The sequence below is a fragment of the Schistocerca americana genome, chromosome 2 (assembly GCF_021461395.2).
Source record: "Schistocerca americana isolate TAMUIC-IGC-003095 chromosome 2, iqSchAmer2.1, whole genome shotgun sequence".
NCBI classification, from domain to species: Eukaryota; Metazoa; Arthropoda; class Insecta; order Orthoptera; family Acrididae; genus Schistocerca; species Schistocerca americana.
In genome coordinates, this window is record NC_060120.1 from 728,867,169 (window position 1) to 728,884,875 (window position 17,707).

General features: G+C 41.8%; 1 protein-coding gene across 1 annotated transcript in view; it reads right to left on the minus strand.

Moving 5' to 3' along the window:
- LOC124594385 (protein takeout-like) overlaps positions 1-17,707 on the minus strand; it is a 97,688-nt gene that overhangs the window by 19,172 nt on the left and 60,809 nt on the right. Inside the window, exon 4 of the mRNA XM_047132753.1 lies at positions 16,811-16,944. Within this exon, the coding sequence (XP_046988709.1) occupies positions 16,811-16,944 (134 nt within the window). The remainder of the gene's footprint in view (positions 1-16,810; positions 16,945-17,707) is intronic.

Genomic DNA, 17,707 nt, shown 5'->3' on the forward strand with positions numbered 1-17,707 from the left:
ACGCGACTACAGCCCTTCCATCCAGCTGTGCATGCTGTGCAGTGGTCCCGGCGTGTTCTCACGCTGCGCGTACCTGGCTGCCCGTCCGTCCCCAAACGAACTGCCGACTCACACGACACAGAAACACCACAACGTCGCCCCACGAGTAGTAACACCGTTACTAGATATCGATAACCACCGCTGCTGCCACTAGTGGACGGATAACGCTTGCAAACGGAGTGGCGCCAGTGAACACAAGAAGAAGACGACAACCATAACCATACCAACTAAACGATGCCAACCTAGCAACAGCTCCAACACGAGCAGCAGCACAGCTCAGTTGCTTTGCGTGGAAGATGATCCATGGGTTTTCCATATTTTTTTGCGTTGTCTGTACGTCGGTGATTGTCCATACAAAACAAGTACTGAAAAGTAATAAAAAATTTTAAAAACCCGCGCCATACGAAGGACTCGATTCTACGTCAAGATCTACCCTTCACAAAGACCGATGAGGATCTTGTAGACAAACAAGTGAAATTGCAGGTCCTGCTTCCAGTACTTCCTCGGTGGAGGAACTGGACAGAAAGTCACTCAGTCTCATAAGATCGACCGACAGAGAGACTGTGGTCTGGCTTAGAAGATACAGAAAATGTGACTGTGCTAATCTCCTGGCTCTCGTGTATCAAATCCAGTGAGTCAATAAGCACAGAGGTATGCCGGCATCACGAGGGTCTCCAGTACTCTCTACAGCGTTTGGATATTTGGAAATGGGTGCACAGAAAATTGAAGAGTGACATTAGTACTTTTACGAAATAGAATGCTAGTCTGATAGTTAGTGAAACTGTGGAGTTGTAATACGGGGTCGCAAGGGGTACAAGAGAATGACAGAGACTGAGAAACACCACTAAATGTCATAGAGGTAGGAGTCTTCCCCATCAGCTGTCATCCCGCTTTCTCTGATGACCTTAAAAGAAAGAAACTGTGAAAGAGGTTATAGAGATCATGTAATTCAAATGCAAAGGGCAAGTCCCAAAGTGAGCTAACATAAGTCTATTATTAAGTAGTAGAATCGTATCTATGAGCTACGCTTAGGTTTACATTTTTACCTGTCCTGTGTAGGATAGTGATACCTATTGGTCGGCGCTTTACGAGCATGATACACTGAACTGAACCGTGAAATTACCTTTCGTGCAAATTAGTCCTCATGCTAAAATTCAGTTTTAACACCGTAATATTGTGAAAAATCCCTGACACCGGCGGGAATCGAACCCGGAACCCCTCGCGCGGGAAGCGAGAGTGCTACCGCAAGACCAAGAGCTGCGCACGTGAGGTGGTCTGCCCCATACTACGTGCAATACAAGATTTCCTTGGCACCTGTAATGTGAGAAAAGAAAATACCCAGAAGAGCGGAATGTGAAGAAGAAGAAGAAGCAAATACCATTGTTTACGTAGTTCATTGGGTAACAAGTAAAGGAATTTTACCGGTCTTTCCTGTGAGTATTTCCTCTTTCATTGTATACATGTGTAGCTGAGAGTATTACGTAAAGGAAGAACGGCGTAAGCTACACCCTTGGTATTCCACTTAGATACAGCGGCATGGATCTAACTGCAGATTGTATTTTTGGGGGTGGTTGGAAATTGCGTTTATCGTATTATCTGTCGTCGTGGGCGTCCTGTAAACATTAAAGACGTAGCAATGATATTCTTTTCTTAAGGTCTGTTGTCTAGTGTACTCGATTTATTTCTTTATGAGTGTTGCAATCAGTTCTGAGGTTCATCTACCAGCATACTATGTCATTCGTTTCTTCTACTTGGTTCACTGTTTGAATAGTATTCTTGAAATACGTCAATCCAGAAATAGAACTTCTTCCTGAACCCAACAATCCAAGTTATATTCAAAATCCGTTGAGATACCAACTTCAATACTTAAGATTTACCATACTGTTTTCTTCTAAAAGTTTCATGATAATATCAACAGCTACACAGGCTACAAGCTTTCTTCATCAAAGAATAGCCGTGCTGCTGTTCATGAAATTTTAATGTCTTGTAAATAATTTATTAGCTGAGTAGTGTTTCTTACTATTCTGTAGCCAATAAGTTTGTAATACTGAATGAAGCGTTAGCTTATGTTTTACCAAAGGTATGTAGGGGACTCCCTGATATTAACTAATGTAGTGATTGGTTTGTCTACCCCAAGTTAGCATGTTAGGTGTTTTGTGTTACTTTAGTGCAACTTTTTTTATGTTTTCATAAACTGAATACCTGAGGAAGATTAAAACCGGTGCTGAAGATTATATTTCAAGCAATATGTACAAACAAACAGCAAATCCCAATGTACGCAGGGAACAAATGACGAAAAGAACACTGGCAATAATTCGGTAAATGAGTTGTCTTTGGATCTTAAACAGAATGGAATTGTAAAATATGTGTTATTTTCAGATGAATGACAGTTTAACTGGATAAAACGAAACCCGTATGGTGTACAAAAAAGGTAATTACTATCTGCATCAATATACGAACCAAATTATAACGTTCTACTATTTGGGGTGTGGAATTTCAGAAGTTTGAAAGTGGTAGGGAAGCTAGAAAATCTGGAAAAGGGAAGTGCTATGGCTCAATATAGATATAGCGAGGGTCAGTGAAGTGAAATGGAAAGATGACAAGGATTTCTGGTCATTTGAGTATAGGGTAATATCAAAAGCAGCAGAAAATCGTATAACAGAAGTGGGATTCGTTTTGAATAGGAAGGTAGGGCAGAGAGTGAGTTAGAGTGAACAGTTTAATGAACACTGTTGTCGTCATCAAAATCAACAGCAAACCAACACAGACAAAGATAATTTAGGTGTTTGTGCCGACGTCGAAAGGCGAAGATGGTTATTATTTTCACCGCACTCGCTGCACAAGTATGCTTCGACAAAATTCTGGCACACATATTTTCTGCGCATATTGCCACTAATCTCGCTCGTCTCTTTTCCTTCCTAACACAGAAGCAGCATCTTCCATGATGACTAGTTTCTTTTGTGCTGTAGGAGGAGATTCAGCTTTCGGTAATCCCAAAATTTCCGTGGTAGAGATCTTGATGTTTGTTGGAGTATTTAGTTAGTTGACCTTCAGTGCCAAATAATCATGCAACAGTTCTTTGGTAAGAACTTTTAGATAGCCTTTTCTGGGAATGGTTGAAACACATGAAAGCTATACCACCACTGGAAGGAGATTCCAAGACGGCACAGAAAACATGCGCATAAGGCCCAAATATAAGATCAAGGAAGCTAACTGGGAAGAACTCCATCGCTGGGAGATAGAATAGATGTTAAAGTGCAAGAACTGACAATGGCTATACATAGAGCAATGGAGGCAACGATACCTATCGGCAGAGATCACTCTAAAGGAGTACCTTTAATATGGACAGAGGCGCTGCAGAAATTAAGATGCGAAACAAGAAGAGCTAGGAAGCTATACCAGAAGAGCATGACTCAAGAAGAATTATAGAAGACAAATGTAATGCGAGCCTCCACGAACTTGAGGAATGGTGTCGAAACGTTAAGTTGCCACTATCACCTCACAAAACAACGTATCCCTTGCTGAAAGGTAACCTAATAAGAAACCCTAAAATAAATTCCCCCCCCCCCCCCCCCCCCCCCATGAACCATGGAGCTTGCCACTGGTGGGGAGGCTTGCGTGCCTCAACGATACAGATAGCCGTACCGTAGGTGCAACCACAACGGAGGGGTATCTGTTGAGAGGCCAGACAAACGTGTGGTTCCTGAAGAGGGGCAGCAGCCTTTTCAGTACTTGCAGGGGCAACAGTCTGAATGATTGACTGATCTGGCCTTGTAACACTAACCAAAACGACCTTGCTGTGCTGGTACTTCGAACGGCTGAGAGAAAGGGGAAACTACAGCCGTAATTTTTCCCGAGGGCATGCAGCTTTACTGTATGGTTAAATTATGATGGCGTCCTCTTGAGTAAAATATTCCGGAGGTAAAATAGTCCCCCATTCAGATCTCCGGGCGGGAACTACTCAAGAGGACGTCGTTATCAGGAGAAAGAAAACTGGCGTTCTACATATCAGAGCGTGGAATGTCAGATCCCTTAATCTGGCAGGTAGGTTAGAAAGTTTAAAAAGGAAAATGGATAGGTTAAAGTTAGATATAGTGGGAATTCGTGAAGTTCGGTAGCAGGAGGAACAAGACTTTTGGTCACGTGAATACAGGGTTATAAATAGAAAATCAAATAGGGGAAATGCAGGAGTAGGTTTAATAATGAATAAAAAAAATAGGAGTGTGGGTAAGCTACTACAAACAGCATAGTGAACGCAAGACACGAAGCCCATGCCTACTACAGTAGTACATGTTCATATGCCAACTTGCTCTGCAGATGATGAAGAAATTGATGAAATGTATGATGAGATACAAGAAATTATTTAGGTAGTGAAGGGAGACGAAAATTTAATAGTTATGGGTGACTGGAATTAGATAGTGAGAAAAGGGAGAGAAGGAAACGTAGTAGGTGAATATGGATTGGGGCTAAGAAATGAAAGAGGAAGCCTCCTGGTAGAATTTTTCACAAAGCTAACACTTGGTTCAAGAATCATAAAGGAAGGTTGTATACATGGAAGATGCCTGGAGATACTAGAAGATATCAGATAGATTATATAATGGTAAGACAGAGATTTAGGAACCAGGTTTTAAACTGTAAGACATTTCCAGGGGCAGATGTGGACTCTGACTACAATCTGTTGGTTATGAACTGTCGATTATAACTGAAGGAACTCCAAAAAAGGTAGGGATTTAAGGAGATGAGACCTGTATAAACTGACTAAACCAGAGGTTGTACAGAGTTTCAGGGAGAGCATAAGGGAACAATTGACAGGAATGGGGCAAAGAAGTACAGTAGAAGCAGAATGGGTAGTTCTGAGGGATGAAGTAGTGGAGGAAGCAGAGGATCAAGTAGGTAAAAAGACGAGGGCTAGTAGAAATCCTAGGGTAACAGAAGAAATATTGAATTTAATAGATGAAAGGAGAAAATATAAAAATGCAGTAAATGAACCTGGCAAAAAGGAATACAAACGTCACAAAAATGAGATCGACAGGAAGAGCAAAATGGCTAAGTAGGGATGGCTAGAGGACAAATGTAAAGATGTAGAGGTTTATCTCACTAAGGGTAAGATAGATACTGCCTACAGGAAAATTAAAGAGACCGTTGGAGAAAAGAAAGCCACTTGTATGAATATCAAGAACTCAGATGGAAACCCAGTTCTAAGCAAAGAAGGGAAAGCAGAAAGGTGGAAGGAGTATATAGAGGGTCTATACAAGGGCTATGTACCCGAGGACAATATTATGGAAATGGAAGAGGATGTAGATGAAGATGAAATGGGAGATACGATACTGCGTGAAGAGTTTGAGAGAGCACAGAAAAACCTGAGTCGAAACAAGGCCCCGGGAGTGGACAACATTCCGCTGAACTACTGACGGCCTTGGGAGAGCCAGTCCTGACAAAACTCTACCATCTGGTGAGCAAGATGTATGAGACCTGCGTAATACCCTCAGACTTCAAGAAGAATATAATAATTCCAATTCCAAAGAAAGCAGGTGTTGACAGATGTGAAAATTACCGAACTATCAGTTTAATAAGTCACAGTTGCAAAATACTAACGCGAATTCTTTACAGACGAATGGAAAAACTGGTAGAAGCCGACCTCAGGGGAAGATCAGTTTGGATTCCGTAGAAATGTTGGAACACGTGAGGCAATACTGACCCTACGACTTATCTTTAGATTAAGGAAAGGTAAACTTAGGTTTCTAGCATTTGTAGACATAGAGAAAGCTTTTGACAATGTTGACTGGAATACTCTCTTTCAAATTCGAAAGGTGGCAGGGGTAAAATACAGGGAGCGAAAGGCCATTTACAATTTGTACAGAAACCAGATGGCAGTTGTAAGAGTCGAGGGGCATGAAAGGGAAGCAGCGATTGGGAAGGGAGTGAGACAGGGTTGTAGCCTATCCCCGATGTTATTCAATCTGTATATTGAGCAAGCAGTAAAGTAAGCAAAAGAAAAATTCGGAGTAGGTATTAAAATCCATAGAGAAGAAATAAAAACTTTGAGGTTCGCCGATGACATTGTAATTCTGTCAGAGACAGCAAAGGACTTGGAAGAGCAGTTGAACGGAATGGACAGTGTCTTGAAAGGAGCATATAAGATGAACATTAACAAAAGCAAAACGAGGATAATGGAATGTAGTCGAATTAAGTCAGGTGATGCTGAGGGAATTAGATTAGGAAATGAGTCACTTAAAGTAGTAAAGGAGGTTTGCTATTTGGGGAGCAAAATAACTGATGATGGTCGAAGTAGAGATGATATAAAATGTAGACTGGCAATAGCAAGGAAAGCGTTTCAGAAGAGAAATGTATTAACATCGAGTATAGATTTAAGTGTCAGGAAGTCGTTTCTGAAAGTATTTGTATGGAGTGTAGCCATGTATGGAAGCGAAAGGTGAACGATAAATAGTTTGGACAGGAAGAGAATAGTAGCTTTCGAAATGTGGTGCTACAGAAGAATGCTGAAGATTAGATGGGTATATCATATAACTAATGAGGAGGTATTGAAAAGAATTGGGGAGGAGTTTGTGGCACAACTTGACAAGAAGAAGGGACCGGTTGGTAGGACATGTTCTGAGGCATCAAGGGATCAAAAATTTATCATTGGAGGGCAGCGTGGAGGCTAAAAATCGTAGAGGGAGACCAAGAGATGAATACACTAAGCAGATTCAGAAAGATGTGGGTTGCAGTAAGTTCTGGGAGATGAAGAAGCTTGCACAGGATAGAGTAGCATGGAGAGCTGCATCAAACCAGTCTCAGGAGTGAAGACCACAAGAACAACAACAACAAAATAAAATTAAATTATATAACGATTAGAAGAAGCGCAGTAACTAGATATCTAGGGGTATTTCTCGACGAACGTCGTAACTTTGCACATCGTGTAGAAGATACAGGCAGGAAAGGTACCAGTGTAATGAATAAAATTGTAACCATTGCAAATATCCAACTTCGGCTTCTCTTGAAGACAGAGTTTACGACCAATCTATATTAGGATCAACTGTAGGATATGGGCTCATAGACTGCAGCTAGAGAAGCCAGCCTCAGTAGTGAGAAGAGTTCAACGAGGCGTGCTTCTAAGCACCATCCCGAATGGTTAGTAATTCTAGGAAAATGCCCACTGGTTAAAGAAAGGCAATAAAATGGAAGTGCGAAGGCTGCTTGGAACTGAGGCCAGTTCGAAAAAGGCAATAAAAGATCGCATATTACAACTGTGGCAAAATGGATGGGACGCTTTTGGCACTGGCAGGAGAACATATGAATTTCTCCTTGACATCAGGGAGAGATTAAAAATGGGATTTCTTAAGCCATCGAGTAGACTGATACATTACCTGACTGGCCATAGCCCTTATGCCACGTGTCTGTACAAAATCAGGAGACAGATGAATGACAGCTGCTGCGCCTTCGGCAGTGTGGGCACACAACACACATTGTGGGACTGCGCGCTCTCTGAAGTTGCAGCGGGTAATGGACATCAGGTCATAAGGATGTCGGATCCCAAAGCAGCACTAAGGACTGAGTCGACCTGGCGCATCATGGACGATACTGTAGCCGCAGTATCCAGGAAGGCCAAGGAAGACTTCACGGAGCATTCAACCATAAGTCGTCGTACTTCCGTACTGGCTAGACTACATAATCTGCAGATGGAGAGAAGATGACTGAGAGTGGCGACCACCAAGTGAAATCCTGCACCAAGAATCCACATTGCGTTGACGCAAGTGATCATGGAAGTGTGGACTTTCAGAATTAACACTGACAGGTGTTTTACTCGCTACAGTGGAAACCCTGCTGACGTGCTGTACGACGCCCAAGGAATCCATCAGACTATCGCTATTGACTGGGGTACCATGAGGGCGGATTCACTAGCGGGAACAGCCATGCACAAGTTAAATGCACCAAAATAACTGAAGAAACAGAGAACAAATTCTAGTGCTTGAAGTAGATTAGTACTTGGGTAATTCGTTAAGGGTTTTAATGTAGTTTTGCCGTAGTAGAAGTAGTTGTAGTTTTTTGTAATGTCCCTTTTTAAAGAAATATTAGGTATCAAAAATAAATAATTAATAGGTAACTTATAACTATCCAAGGAAATGTGATTTGTATGGCGTATTTTAACTTTTTAGAAGAATAAATGAATAAAAATATTCAGATCAGGAAAGGAAGGTTAGGTTAGCATTCATTATTTATTTAGTTTGGGAAATTGAAGTAAATATCGGTCCTGATTACTTAATTAATCATAAATGTCGGACCTAATTACACATAGCACTGTACTCGAATGCGCCTAGTCGCTCACAACCAAATATTCTACAGATGCAATGCATTAGCTTTATTTTTTGTATAGCTGTGTCCATGAGTGTGTTGCGGATGGCTCCAATAAACCCGCCCCTGTCCTCTCGCTGGTGGATCCACCACTCATTGATACCCAAAACGGTGTCGAGAGGGTGATACGCAATGCAATACTGGGGTAGATGGATCTTCTAACGAGAGGACTGGATGAGGTTTATGACAGCCATCTATGACACTCGCATAGACGCACACATACAGAAAACAGAGCAAATGCACTACATCTGTAGAATATATGATTGTGGGCGACTGGGTGCTTTTGACTACAGTGCTATACTACATCATCCGAGATATGTGGCGTTATATGTTGCACATAAGAACATGAGAATAATACTCACGGAGGACTCCTTCCATCCAACGGACATCTAGCACACAAAGTAGCGGAACTGCCATGATTATGTACTGTCACCGTCGATCTTTAAGAGCATAAATGGAGACGTGATAGGCCCAGCAGGATGCCTTGGTTTTTTGTTATTACTGTAGAATATAGGCAATATTGTTACAAAATGTCGGTAATATAACTTCCGTCGAAGATTTTATCTTCTTTAGCAGGATGAATTTAAATGTGCTTACATCCTATCCAAAATGAATGCGTGAGATTATCAGGAGGACGGGAATTCTTAGGCGTTTTAGTAGGCTGGTGTATAGGACACGCAAATATCCTCATATAAAATTAAACACTGCATGGATACGCCAGCAATATGACCATACATATACGGAAAAATATCGAGAAATGACAAAATCGGTAAAAATCGAGGAAAACCTGGTATAATTACGAAAATTTGATGGGAAATACGTAAAATTGAGGAAAATACGACGAAATATGAAAATCACGAAAAAAACTTGGAAAATTACACAAAATTAAACTGAGAATGAACATAAAATTAAAGAGAAAGTACCATGAAATGCGGGGAACTGAGGTGGGTTGGGGGTACCTAGACACTGAAGACTGAGAAAAGCTGAAAAATTATGCTTTGGCTGCATTCAGTTTTAACCCTCCTCCTTGCCCTATAAAGTACATGGGTTTTCGAAGCACATACATCAACACATAAGGATTACACAGAGGCGCTACATTAAAGCAACCGAAACATATGTATCCCAATCCGTAAATGTGTTCTCACACATGCAGTAAAATATGTAGATATTACCAAATTACAGTTAGTTTGCACAAGCAATGTTATTCCTTAAGTATGAAGGAGAAGAATCAAAGCGTTTATCATACTTAAGGTATTCCCTAGAATGTTCTGTAGGGGAGCGGACCACTGTCACACATACCACCTTTAATAGCGTGAGGGGGTGGGGGTGGGGGGTGTATTTGAGAGACATAGTGCTAGGATGAACTTGCTGTGCTGTTCTACACATGAGCATAACTAACATCAGACCAGGACTTTCTTCAAGAGGAATGCTACCAGAGCCGTGGTCATGCTACTGTAAACAGTAATAAGTCTGTTACATGTCCTTTGGCTACTGATTGTGATGCTCACTCCCTCATTCCTTCTTCGCGGGAATTTTCGTACATCACAGCATGAGTGGTACCTCAATGTATCAGCCATGGAAAATATTCATGTCGTTTTCTCCTCACTCTATTTCCTAGTGAGACACAGCCGCATCTGTCAAATCCGATACCACGACTAATAATAAGCACGTCTGACGTGGGACGTGTGATTGAGGGTACATACGTTTCTGACTTAAAAAGACGTATAAAATCCATTAATTTCATAAGATACAGAACAGCAGTCTCCTGACTTCGTTCTACCTACTTTGTAAGCAGCTCGAGTGGCTGATATACACTGACTATGCTTTCCTAGGACACCGGAATAGTGTAGAAGGAAGTAATTTTATCATTTTAAATTCTGCCACTTGCGTGGTCGTTGTATGTCTGATGTTGGACAAATATATCCTGTTTCTTGAGAACACTGACACTAATATATATATACACATTCAGTAATTTTTCTATAGAGCAGAAGGAATTTTCAAACAGATATGATTTCAGCTTTTATTTGAAGTTGATTTTATTAGTCATTAAATTCCTGGTATCATTGCATCACTGGATACATCATCAACGATTTTTATTATTAAGTACCTCACACATTCTGTGCCACAGTAGGGCTGCATAATGTAAATCATTCCTCCTTCTGGTACTATACTGTATGTATGAGTGTTAGTGTTTTTTTGTAAGTGAATAAAAAATAAGAGAAATAACCCTTTTCTTAGGTTTTCATCGTAGTTTCAAGTGTTGAATTTACTCCATTAGGCTTGATAATAATTACATCATCAGCAAAGAGAACTATTTCTGCTTTTTTAGGTATACAAGGAGAATCAGGAGGAAGGGCACATGCTTTGAGGATTGTTAGTATTAGTGGTTCTAAACAAGAAACTTCATACGGGCATGTGCCCTATACGCATGTGCCCTATACCGAATTATTTCCCAGAAAGTTCACATTTAACCCTCGCAGTACCAACTCTGTTATGCCCAACTTTTGAAAACGTTGTAATCTAGTCAGATATTTTATATTTTAAAAATCTGAAAATATATTTATTGTTTTTCACGAATTTTTTGATCAGATTTCATAAATGTTTTGAATTTTTCAGTTAAACTTAACCCAGAAATTCAAGTCTTAGTAGCGGATTTCACCGTCCCCAATATATTCCCTGTTCAGGATCTTACCTACACATCAGTAAGTTTTTAAAAAGTATGTTGTGAGCAAAAGTCAACAACCATTGACGAAATATGTATTTTTCAAATTTATTTTACGGTAGGCATGAAGTCTACATCTACATCATCTACGTTATTATTCTGCTATTCACAATAAAGTGCCTGGCAGAGTGTTCAATGAACCACCTACAAGCTGTCTCTCTACTGTTCCACCCTCGAAAGGCACGCTGGAAAAACGAGCACTTTAATTTTTCTGTGCGAGCCCTGATTTCTCTTATTTTATCGTGATGATCATTTCTCAATATGTAGGTGGCTGACAACGATGTTTTCACAATCTGAGGAAAAAATTGGTGATCGAATTTTAATGAGAAGATTCCGTCGTAACGAAAAACGCCTCTGTTTTAGCGATTGCCACTCCAATTTACGTATCATATCTGTGATCCTGTCTCCCCTATTTCGCAATAATACGAAACGAGCTGCCCTTCTTTGAACTTTTTCGATGTCATCCTTCAGTCTCAACTGATGCGGATCCCACATCTCACAGCAATACTCCATAACAGGGCGCACAAGCGTGGTGTAAGCAGCCTCTCTAGTAGACCTGTTGCACCTTCTAAGTGTTCTGTCAATGAATCGCAGTCTTTGGTTTGCTCTATCACATCATTACCTATGTGATCATTCCAGTGTAGGTTATTTGTAACTGTAATCCCAAAGTATTTAGCTGAATTTACAACCTTCAGATTTGTGTCACTTATCGCGTAATCGAAATGTAACGGATATCTTTTAGTACTCACGTGAATAACTTCACGATTTTCTTTGTTCAGAGTAATTGCCACTTTTCGCACCATAGATATATCACATGTAAAGCATTTTGTAATTTATTTTGGTCATCTCATGACTTTACAAGACGGTAAATGACAGCATCATCTGCAAACAATCTAAGATGGCTACTCAGATTGTCTCCTATGTCGTTAATATAGATCAGGAACAATAGAGGGCCTGTAAAACTTCCTTGGGGAACGCCGGATATTACTTCTGTTTTACTCGATGACTTTCCGTCTATTACTACGAACTGTGACATTTCTGACAGGAAATCACGAATCCAGTCGCACAATTGAGGTGATATTCCATAGGCACGCAGTTTGGTTAAAAGACGCCTGTAAGGAATGGTGTCGAAAGCCTTCTGGAAATCTAAAAATATGGAATCAATTTGACATCCCCTGTCGATAGCACTCATTACTTCGTGAGTATAAAGAGCTAGTTGTGTTTCACAAGAACGATGTTTTCTGAATCCGTGCTGACTATGTCTCAATATTTCTTCGTGGTACTTCATAATGTTAGAACGCAGTATATGTTCCAAAGCCACACTGCAAATCGACGCTAATGATATGGGCCTGTAATTCGGCGGATTACTCCTACTTCCCTTTTTGGGTATTGGTGTGACTTGAGCAATTTTCCAGTCTTTACGAACGGAGCTTTCTGTGAGCGAATGGTTGTATATAATTGCTAAATATGGAGCTATTTTATGAGCGTACTCTGAGAGGAACGTGACTGGTATACATTCTGGACCAGAAGCCGTCCCTTTATTAAGTAGTTTAAGCTGCTTTGCTACACCGAGGGTATCTACTATGTTTCTCATCTTGGCAGTTGTTCTTGATTGGAATTCAGGAATATTTACTTCGTCTTCTTTGGTGAAGGAGTTTCGGAAAACCGCGTTTAATAACTATGCTTTAGTGGCACTGTCATCAGTGACTTCACCGTTGTTATCGCGCAGTGAAGGTATTGATGCGTCTCGCCACTGGTGTGCTTTATGTACGACCAGTATCTCTTTGGGTTTTCTGCCAGATTCCGAGACAGCGTTTCGTTGTGGAAGTTATTAAAAGCATCTCGCATTGAAGTGCGTGCTTTATTTCGAACTTCTGCAAAGCTTTTCCAGTCTTGGGGATTTTGCGTTCTTTTAAATTTGGCATGCTTTTTTCGTTGCTTCTGCAACAGCGATCTCACCTGTTTTGTGTACCATGGGGGATCAGTACCATCATTTATTAATTTATGGTATATATCCCTCAATTTCTGTCGATTCTGTCTCTCTGAAATCATTCCACAACTTTCCTACGCTTCCATGATCAGATCGGAAGGAGAGCCGACTGTCTCTTAAAAAGGCGTTAAGAGCATTTTTATCAGCTTCTTTACATAGATATACTTTGCGTTTCTTTTTGATGGTTGTAGGAGTTACGGTATTCAGCCTAGCAGCAACTGCCTTGTGGTCGTCACGATACTCCCTATTTGTCCAGGATTAATTGTTGCTAAGAGGTCACGTATGCTTTCGCAACCATTTACGCTTCGAGTGGGCTCATGAACTAATCGTTCAAAATAATTTTCTGAGAAAGCATTCAGTACAATGTAGGATGACGTTTTATGCCTACCGCCGGCTTTAAACGTGTAATTTTTCCAGCATATCGAGGATAGATTGAAGTCACCACCGACTACAACTGTATGAGTGGGGTACCTATAGGAAATGAGACTCAAGTTTCCTTTGAAGTGTTAAGCGACTATATCTTATACTATTTCGCAGGAACTATCTACTTCAATTTCGCTACAAGGCAAAGTACTTTTGACAGCCATAAATACTCCAACACCAGCTGTATTTAATCTGTACTTTTTGAACACTATTAGATTGTTTGAAAAATTTCAGCTGAACTTACTTCCGGCTTTAGCCAGCTATCTGTACCTATAACTATTTGAGATTCTGTGCTTTCTATTAGGGCTTGGAGCCCTGGTTCTTTCCCAGTATAGCTATGACAATTTACAATACCGATCGTTCCTACAACTACTTTAGGGAGTGTTTTACCCGTTTCCTTTTAGGCGGATACCCTGTCTGTAGTTTCGTGAAACCCTCTAGCCTAAAAAACCGCCCAGTTCCTTCCACACAGCCCCCGCTTCCCGTGTAGTAGCTTTCTGTGTTTAGTGGACTCCTTACCTATTAAGCGGAACCCGGAAACCCGCCACCCTATGGCGCAAGTCAAGGAATCTGCAGCCTACACGGTCACAGAGCCACCAGAGCCTTTGATTCAGACCCTCCACTCGGCTCTGCACCAAAGGACCACAGTCGGTTCTATCGACGATGCTGCTGATGGTGAGCTCCTCCTTAATCTCGGAAGCAAGACTGGCATATTTTACCATTTACACCAGCCGCCCGAAACCAGAGAGAATCTCCCCCAATCCAAAGCGACACGCGTCATTGGCACCGACATGCGCCACCACCCGCAGTTGACGGCACCCTGTACTCTTCATGGCATCCGGAAGCACCCTTTCCACATCCGGAATGACTCCCCCCAGTATGCTCACGGAGTGCACACTGGCCTCCTTCCTCTCCTTGGCAGGATGTTCCTAAGGGGCCCCATAATGTTGGAACTCCCAACTATCAGCAACCCCACCCTCTGCAAATGCCCAGACCTTCCTCTGGAACAGGGTGGACGACTGCACTTGGCTTAGAGACTTCGTCAAACGCAGATAACGCCCGAAACCTGTTCGTCAAACGAACTGGGGAGAGGCTACGATCTGCCCCTCGGGAAGTCTCTTGCTGCCTGCTACCCAAGGGTGAGGGGTCAGCCTCAGCGCAGGCAGAACCGAGGGCGGCCGCAGCAGTGACCCTCGCATCCCCGCGTCCGACCCCCCCACAATGGTGCCCCTTGGCAGCAGCCTCAAGCTATGTGACGGAAGACAACACAGCCTGGTGCTGTGAGCGAAGGCTCACCAACTCAGCTCGCATCTGTACACAGCAATCACAGTTCCTATCCATTACTGAAGTTGCTCCTGTTTCAAGCACGTAAAAATATGTAACAAACAGTGTACTCGCCTTATTTAGCAGTAGGAACTCGAGATGCTGTCTCACTGACGGTCTAACCGTTCATAGTCCATGTTAATGAAAGTGCGTTGATATTGCTAAGAATGTGTTAAAGACATTTTCTGGTTCCAGACCCTACTTACACATCAGTATCACTTTAAAAAGTATGTTGTTAACGTAAGTGAACAACAATTACCGAATTTCGTTTTGGAAAGTGGGCATAAAGTATCCCCCCCCCCCCCCTCGCCCCAAGCCCCCCTTGATATTACGTGTTACAGAAAATATGTTGGTAATGAAGGCTTAATATCGCTTTCGTACGTTTTACTTAAATAACTCAAAAATGCATCCTCCAGTGAAAACGTACCGCAGTATTGAATTAAACTACGTTAAATTTTCTACAAAAAATGTACTGCTCATTTTTTGTCTAGGACTAATAATTTGCACGAAAAAGGCGGGAGAACATTGCAAATGCAAATTTCTCGCGGCGCGCATGCACAGTAGCTTAGGTAGTTTTTATAGACCAATTTGAGGTAGTTTTCTGACTTTATAGACCACAATTATCCTGTATCGAATTGTTCGTTTAGACTTCCTCAGCACCACTGTGATGGATTGTATACAATTATACAGAGAATAATTGACAGTGTACATTAGTTGTGTTCTATCTCGTTCATAATCACTAATACTATCACCCCTCAGCATGTACATTTCCTCCTGACTCGCCCTGTATAACATGAACAAGAGCGAACCCGACAATGATCCCTGTGGTGTGCCTGTACTGATTATTCCCCACGTTTAAAATGCTGTTTCCTTGTGTATACTCCATGAGTTCCCTAATGTAACATCCTAACTTCTTTTAATTAGATAGCAGGACAACCAATTACCAGCAAGATCTCTAATACCATAATATTTGAGTGTCTCTAGGAGAATTCTGCAAACTGCACTGTCAAGTGCCTTTGACAAGTCAGAAACGATACGAGTTGGGAATGTTTTGTCGTTAAAATTTTGTATAGTCTGATTAGTGAATTGAAAAATACGAGTAGCATGTGCTCTGAAGAGATCCTTGTGAAATCCAAATTGAGGCTGACTAAGTACCTTATTTCGAGAGAGTTGTGTTATAGTTTTTGCATACATAATTGTTTCAAGCGCCAGGAGGTAACATAGCGCAAATGAGTAGCTGCATTTCCTCAGTAGCGACTGTGCCAACCAGTCTCTACACCAATTTTTAAAAGATTCAGCCTATTTGATAACGGCGGGCCACCCTACAATTTGGTAAGAATCGTGTGCTGTGTTATATGTCAGAATGAAACAAACATTTGTTTAACTTCCAAGCTTATTTGCTGAACTCTTATAAACAGTGCTTAGCTTAATTAGCAAATTGGTTTCGACCTGTCAACCGTTGCGATTACAGAGTTCTAAAAATTAATTACAAATTTTAAATTAATAATATTTTCCTTATCTACTTTTTATTATTTTTATTTCAATTTTTAGTAAACTTTTATTTTGTGTTACGTTATATTCATTTAGCTTATATGGTAAAGGACAAAACTATGCCGCTAGTCCTTGAAGCCACGCGGGATTAGCCAAGCGGCCTATGGCACTGCAGTCATGGACTGTGCGGCTGGTCCTTCCGGAGGTTCGAGTCCTCCCTCGGGCATAGGTGTGTGTGTTTGTCCTTAGGATAATTTAGGTTAAGTAGTGAGTAAGGTTAAGGACTGATGACCCTAGCAGTTAAGTCCCATAAAATTTCACACATATTTGAACATTTTAGAACAGTCCTTGAAATAAAGCAACAATCACCCTATTGAGAAGGTAAAATTACTACGTTACAACTGTACCTGGTAAATTACAGAGAGCGAGAACACAGAAGCAGCTCTGCGAGGAGACATGGGCCAGCTTACCGAGCCTGAGCGTGGCGCGCCCGTTGCCAACGAGTGGCAGCAGCAGGATGTGCCCCTTGAGGTCGTAGTTGCCTTCCAGGCGCAGGTCCGGGATCTGCAGGCCGAACTCGAGGCGTTGCTGCTCCGTGTCCAGCCTGTGAACCACCACCACACGTACATCAGTGACATAGACAAATAAGGCTTCGACGCTGGTTTGGGATTTACGTTTTCTAGACTGGAGGTCTGCAGTACACTCAACTATTGGTCTCCTCTCTACTATCACTCAGAGAATAAAAACGTTTAAGACGACGTATTGACTGCACAGAATCTCAAAGAAAAGGAATCAACAAGGATTATGGTTGTAGATTTTCTACGTTGCTGTACACAATTGAGAGGTAACTTTTTCGAAACTCCGTAATTGTCTCTCATTGCGACTCGTAAGTTTTAAATTTGACCCAAAGCTGCATACAACCTGCTGTGTCGTCCGAACAAGGCACAGCCGGGGCAAAAGCGCCACAGGTGGAAATATTCCATCTGGTCCCAGTGCGAATTCTACCATCGCCTGCCGCGCGGGATTAGCCCAGCGGTCTGGGGCGCTGCAATCATGGGCTGTGCGGGTGTTCCCGGCGGAGGTTCGAGTCCTCCCTCGGGCATGGGTGTGTGTGTTTGTCCTTAGGATAATTTAGGTTAAGTAGTGTGTAAGTTTAGGGACTGATGACCTTAGCAGTTAAGTCCCATAAGATTTCACACACATTTGAGCATTTACCATCGCCTCGGGCGCTGCTGGGGATGAAGATACTGACTAAATCTGCCAATGACCGGACGACAGCGGACAGAAGCCCACTCGAAAGACAGAAGAGCAGTTCTCGCCCACTTGGTTAAAGATCATCGTTTAGGGATGACTTAGACAGGGAACGT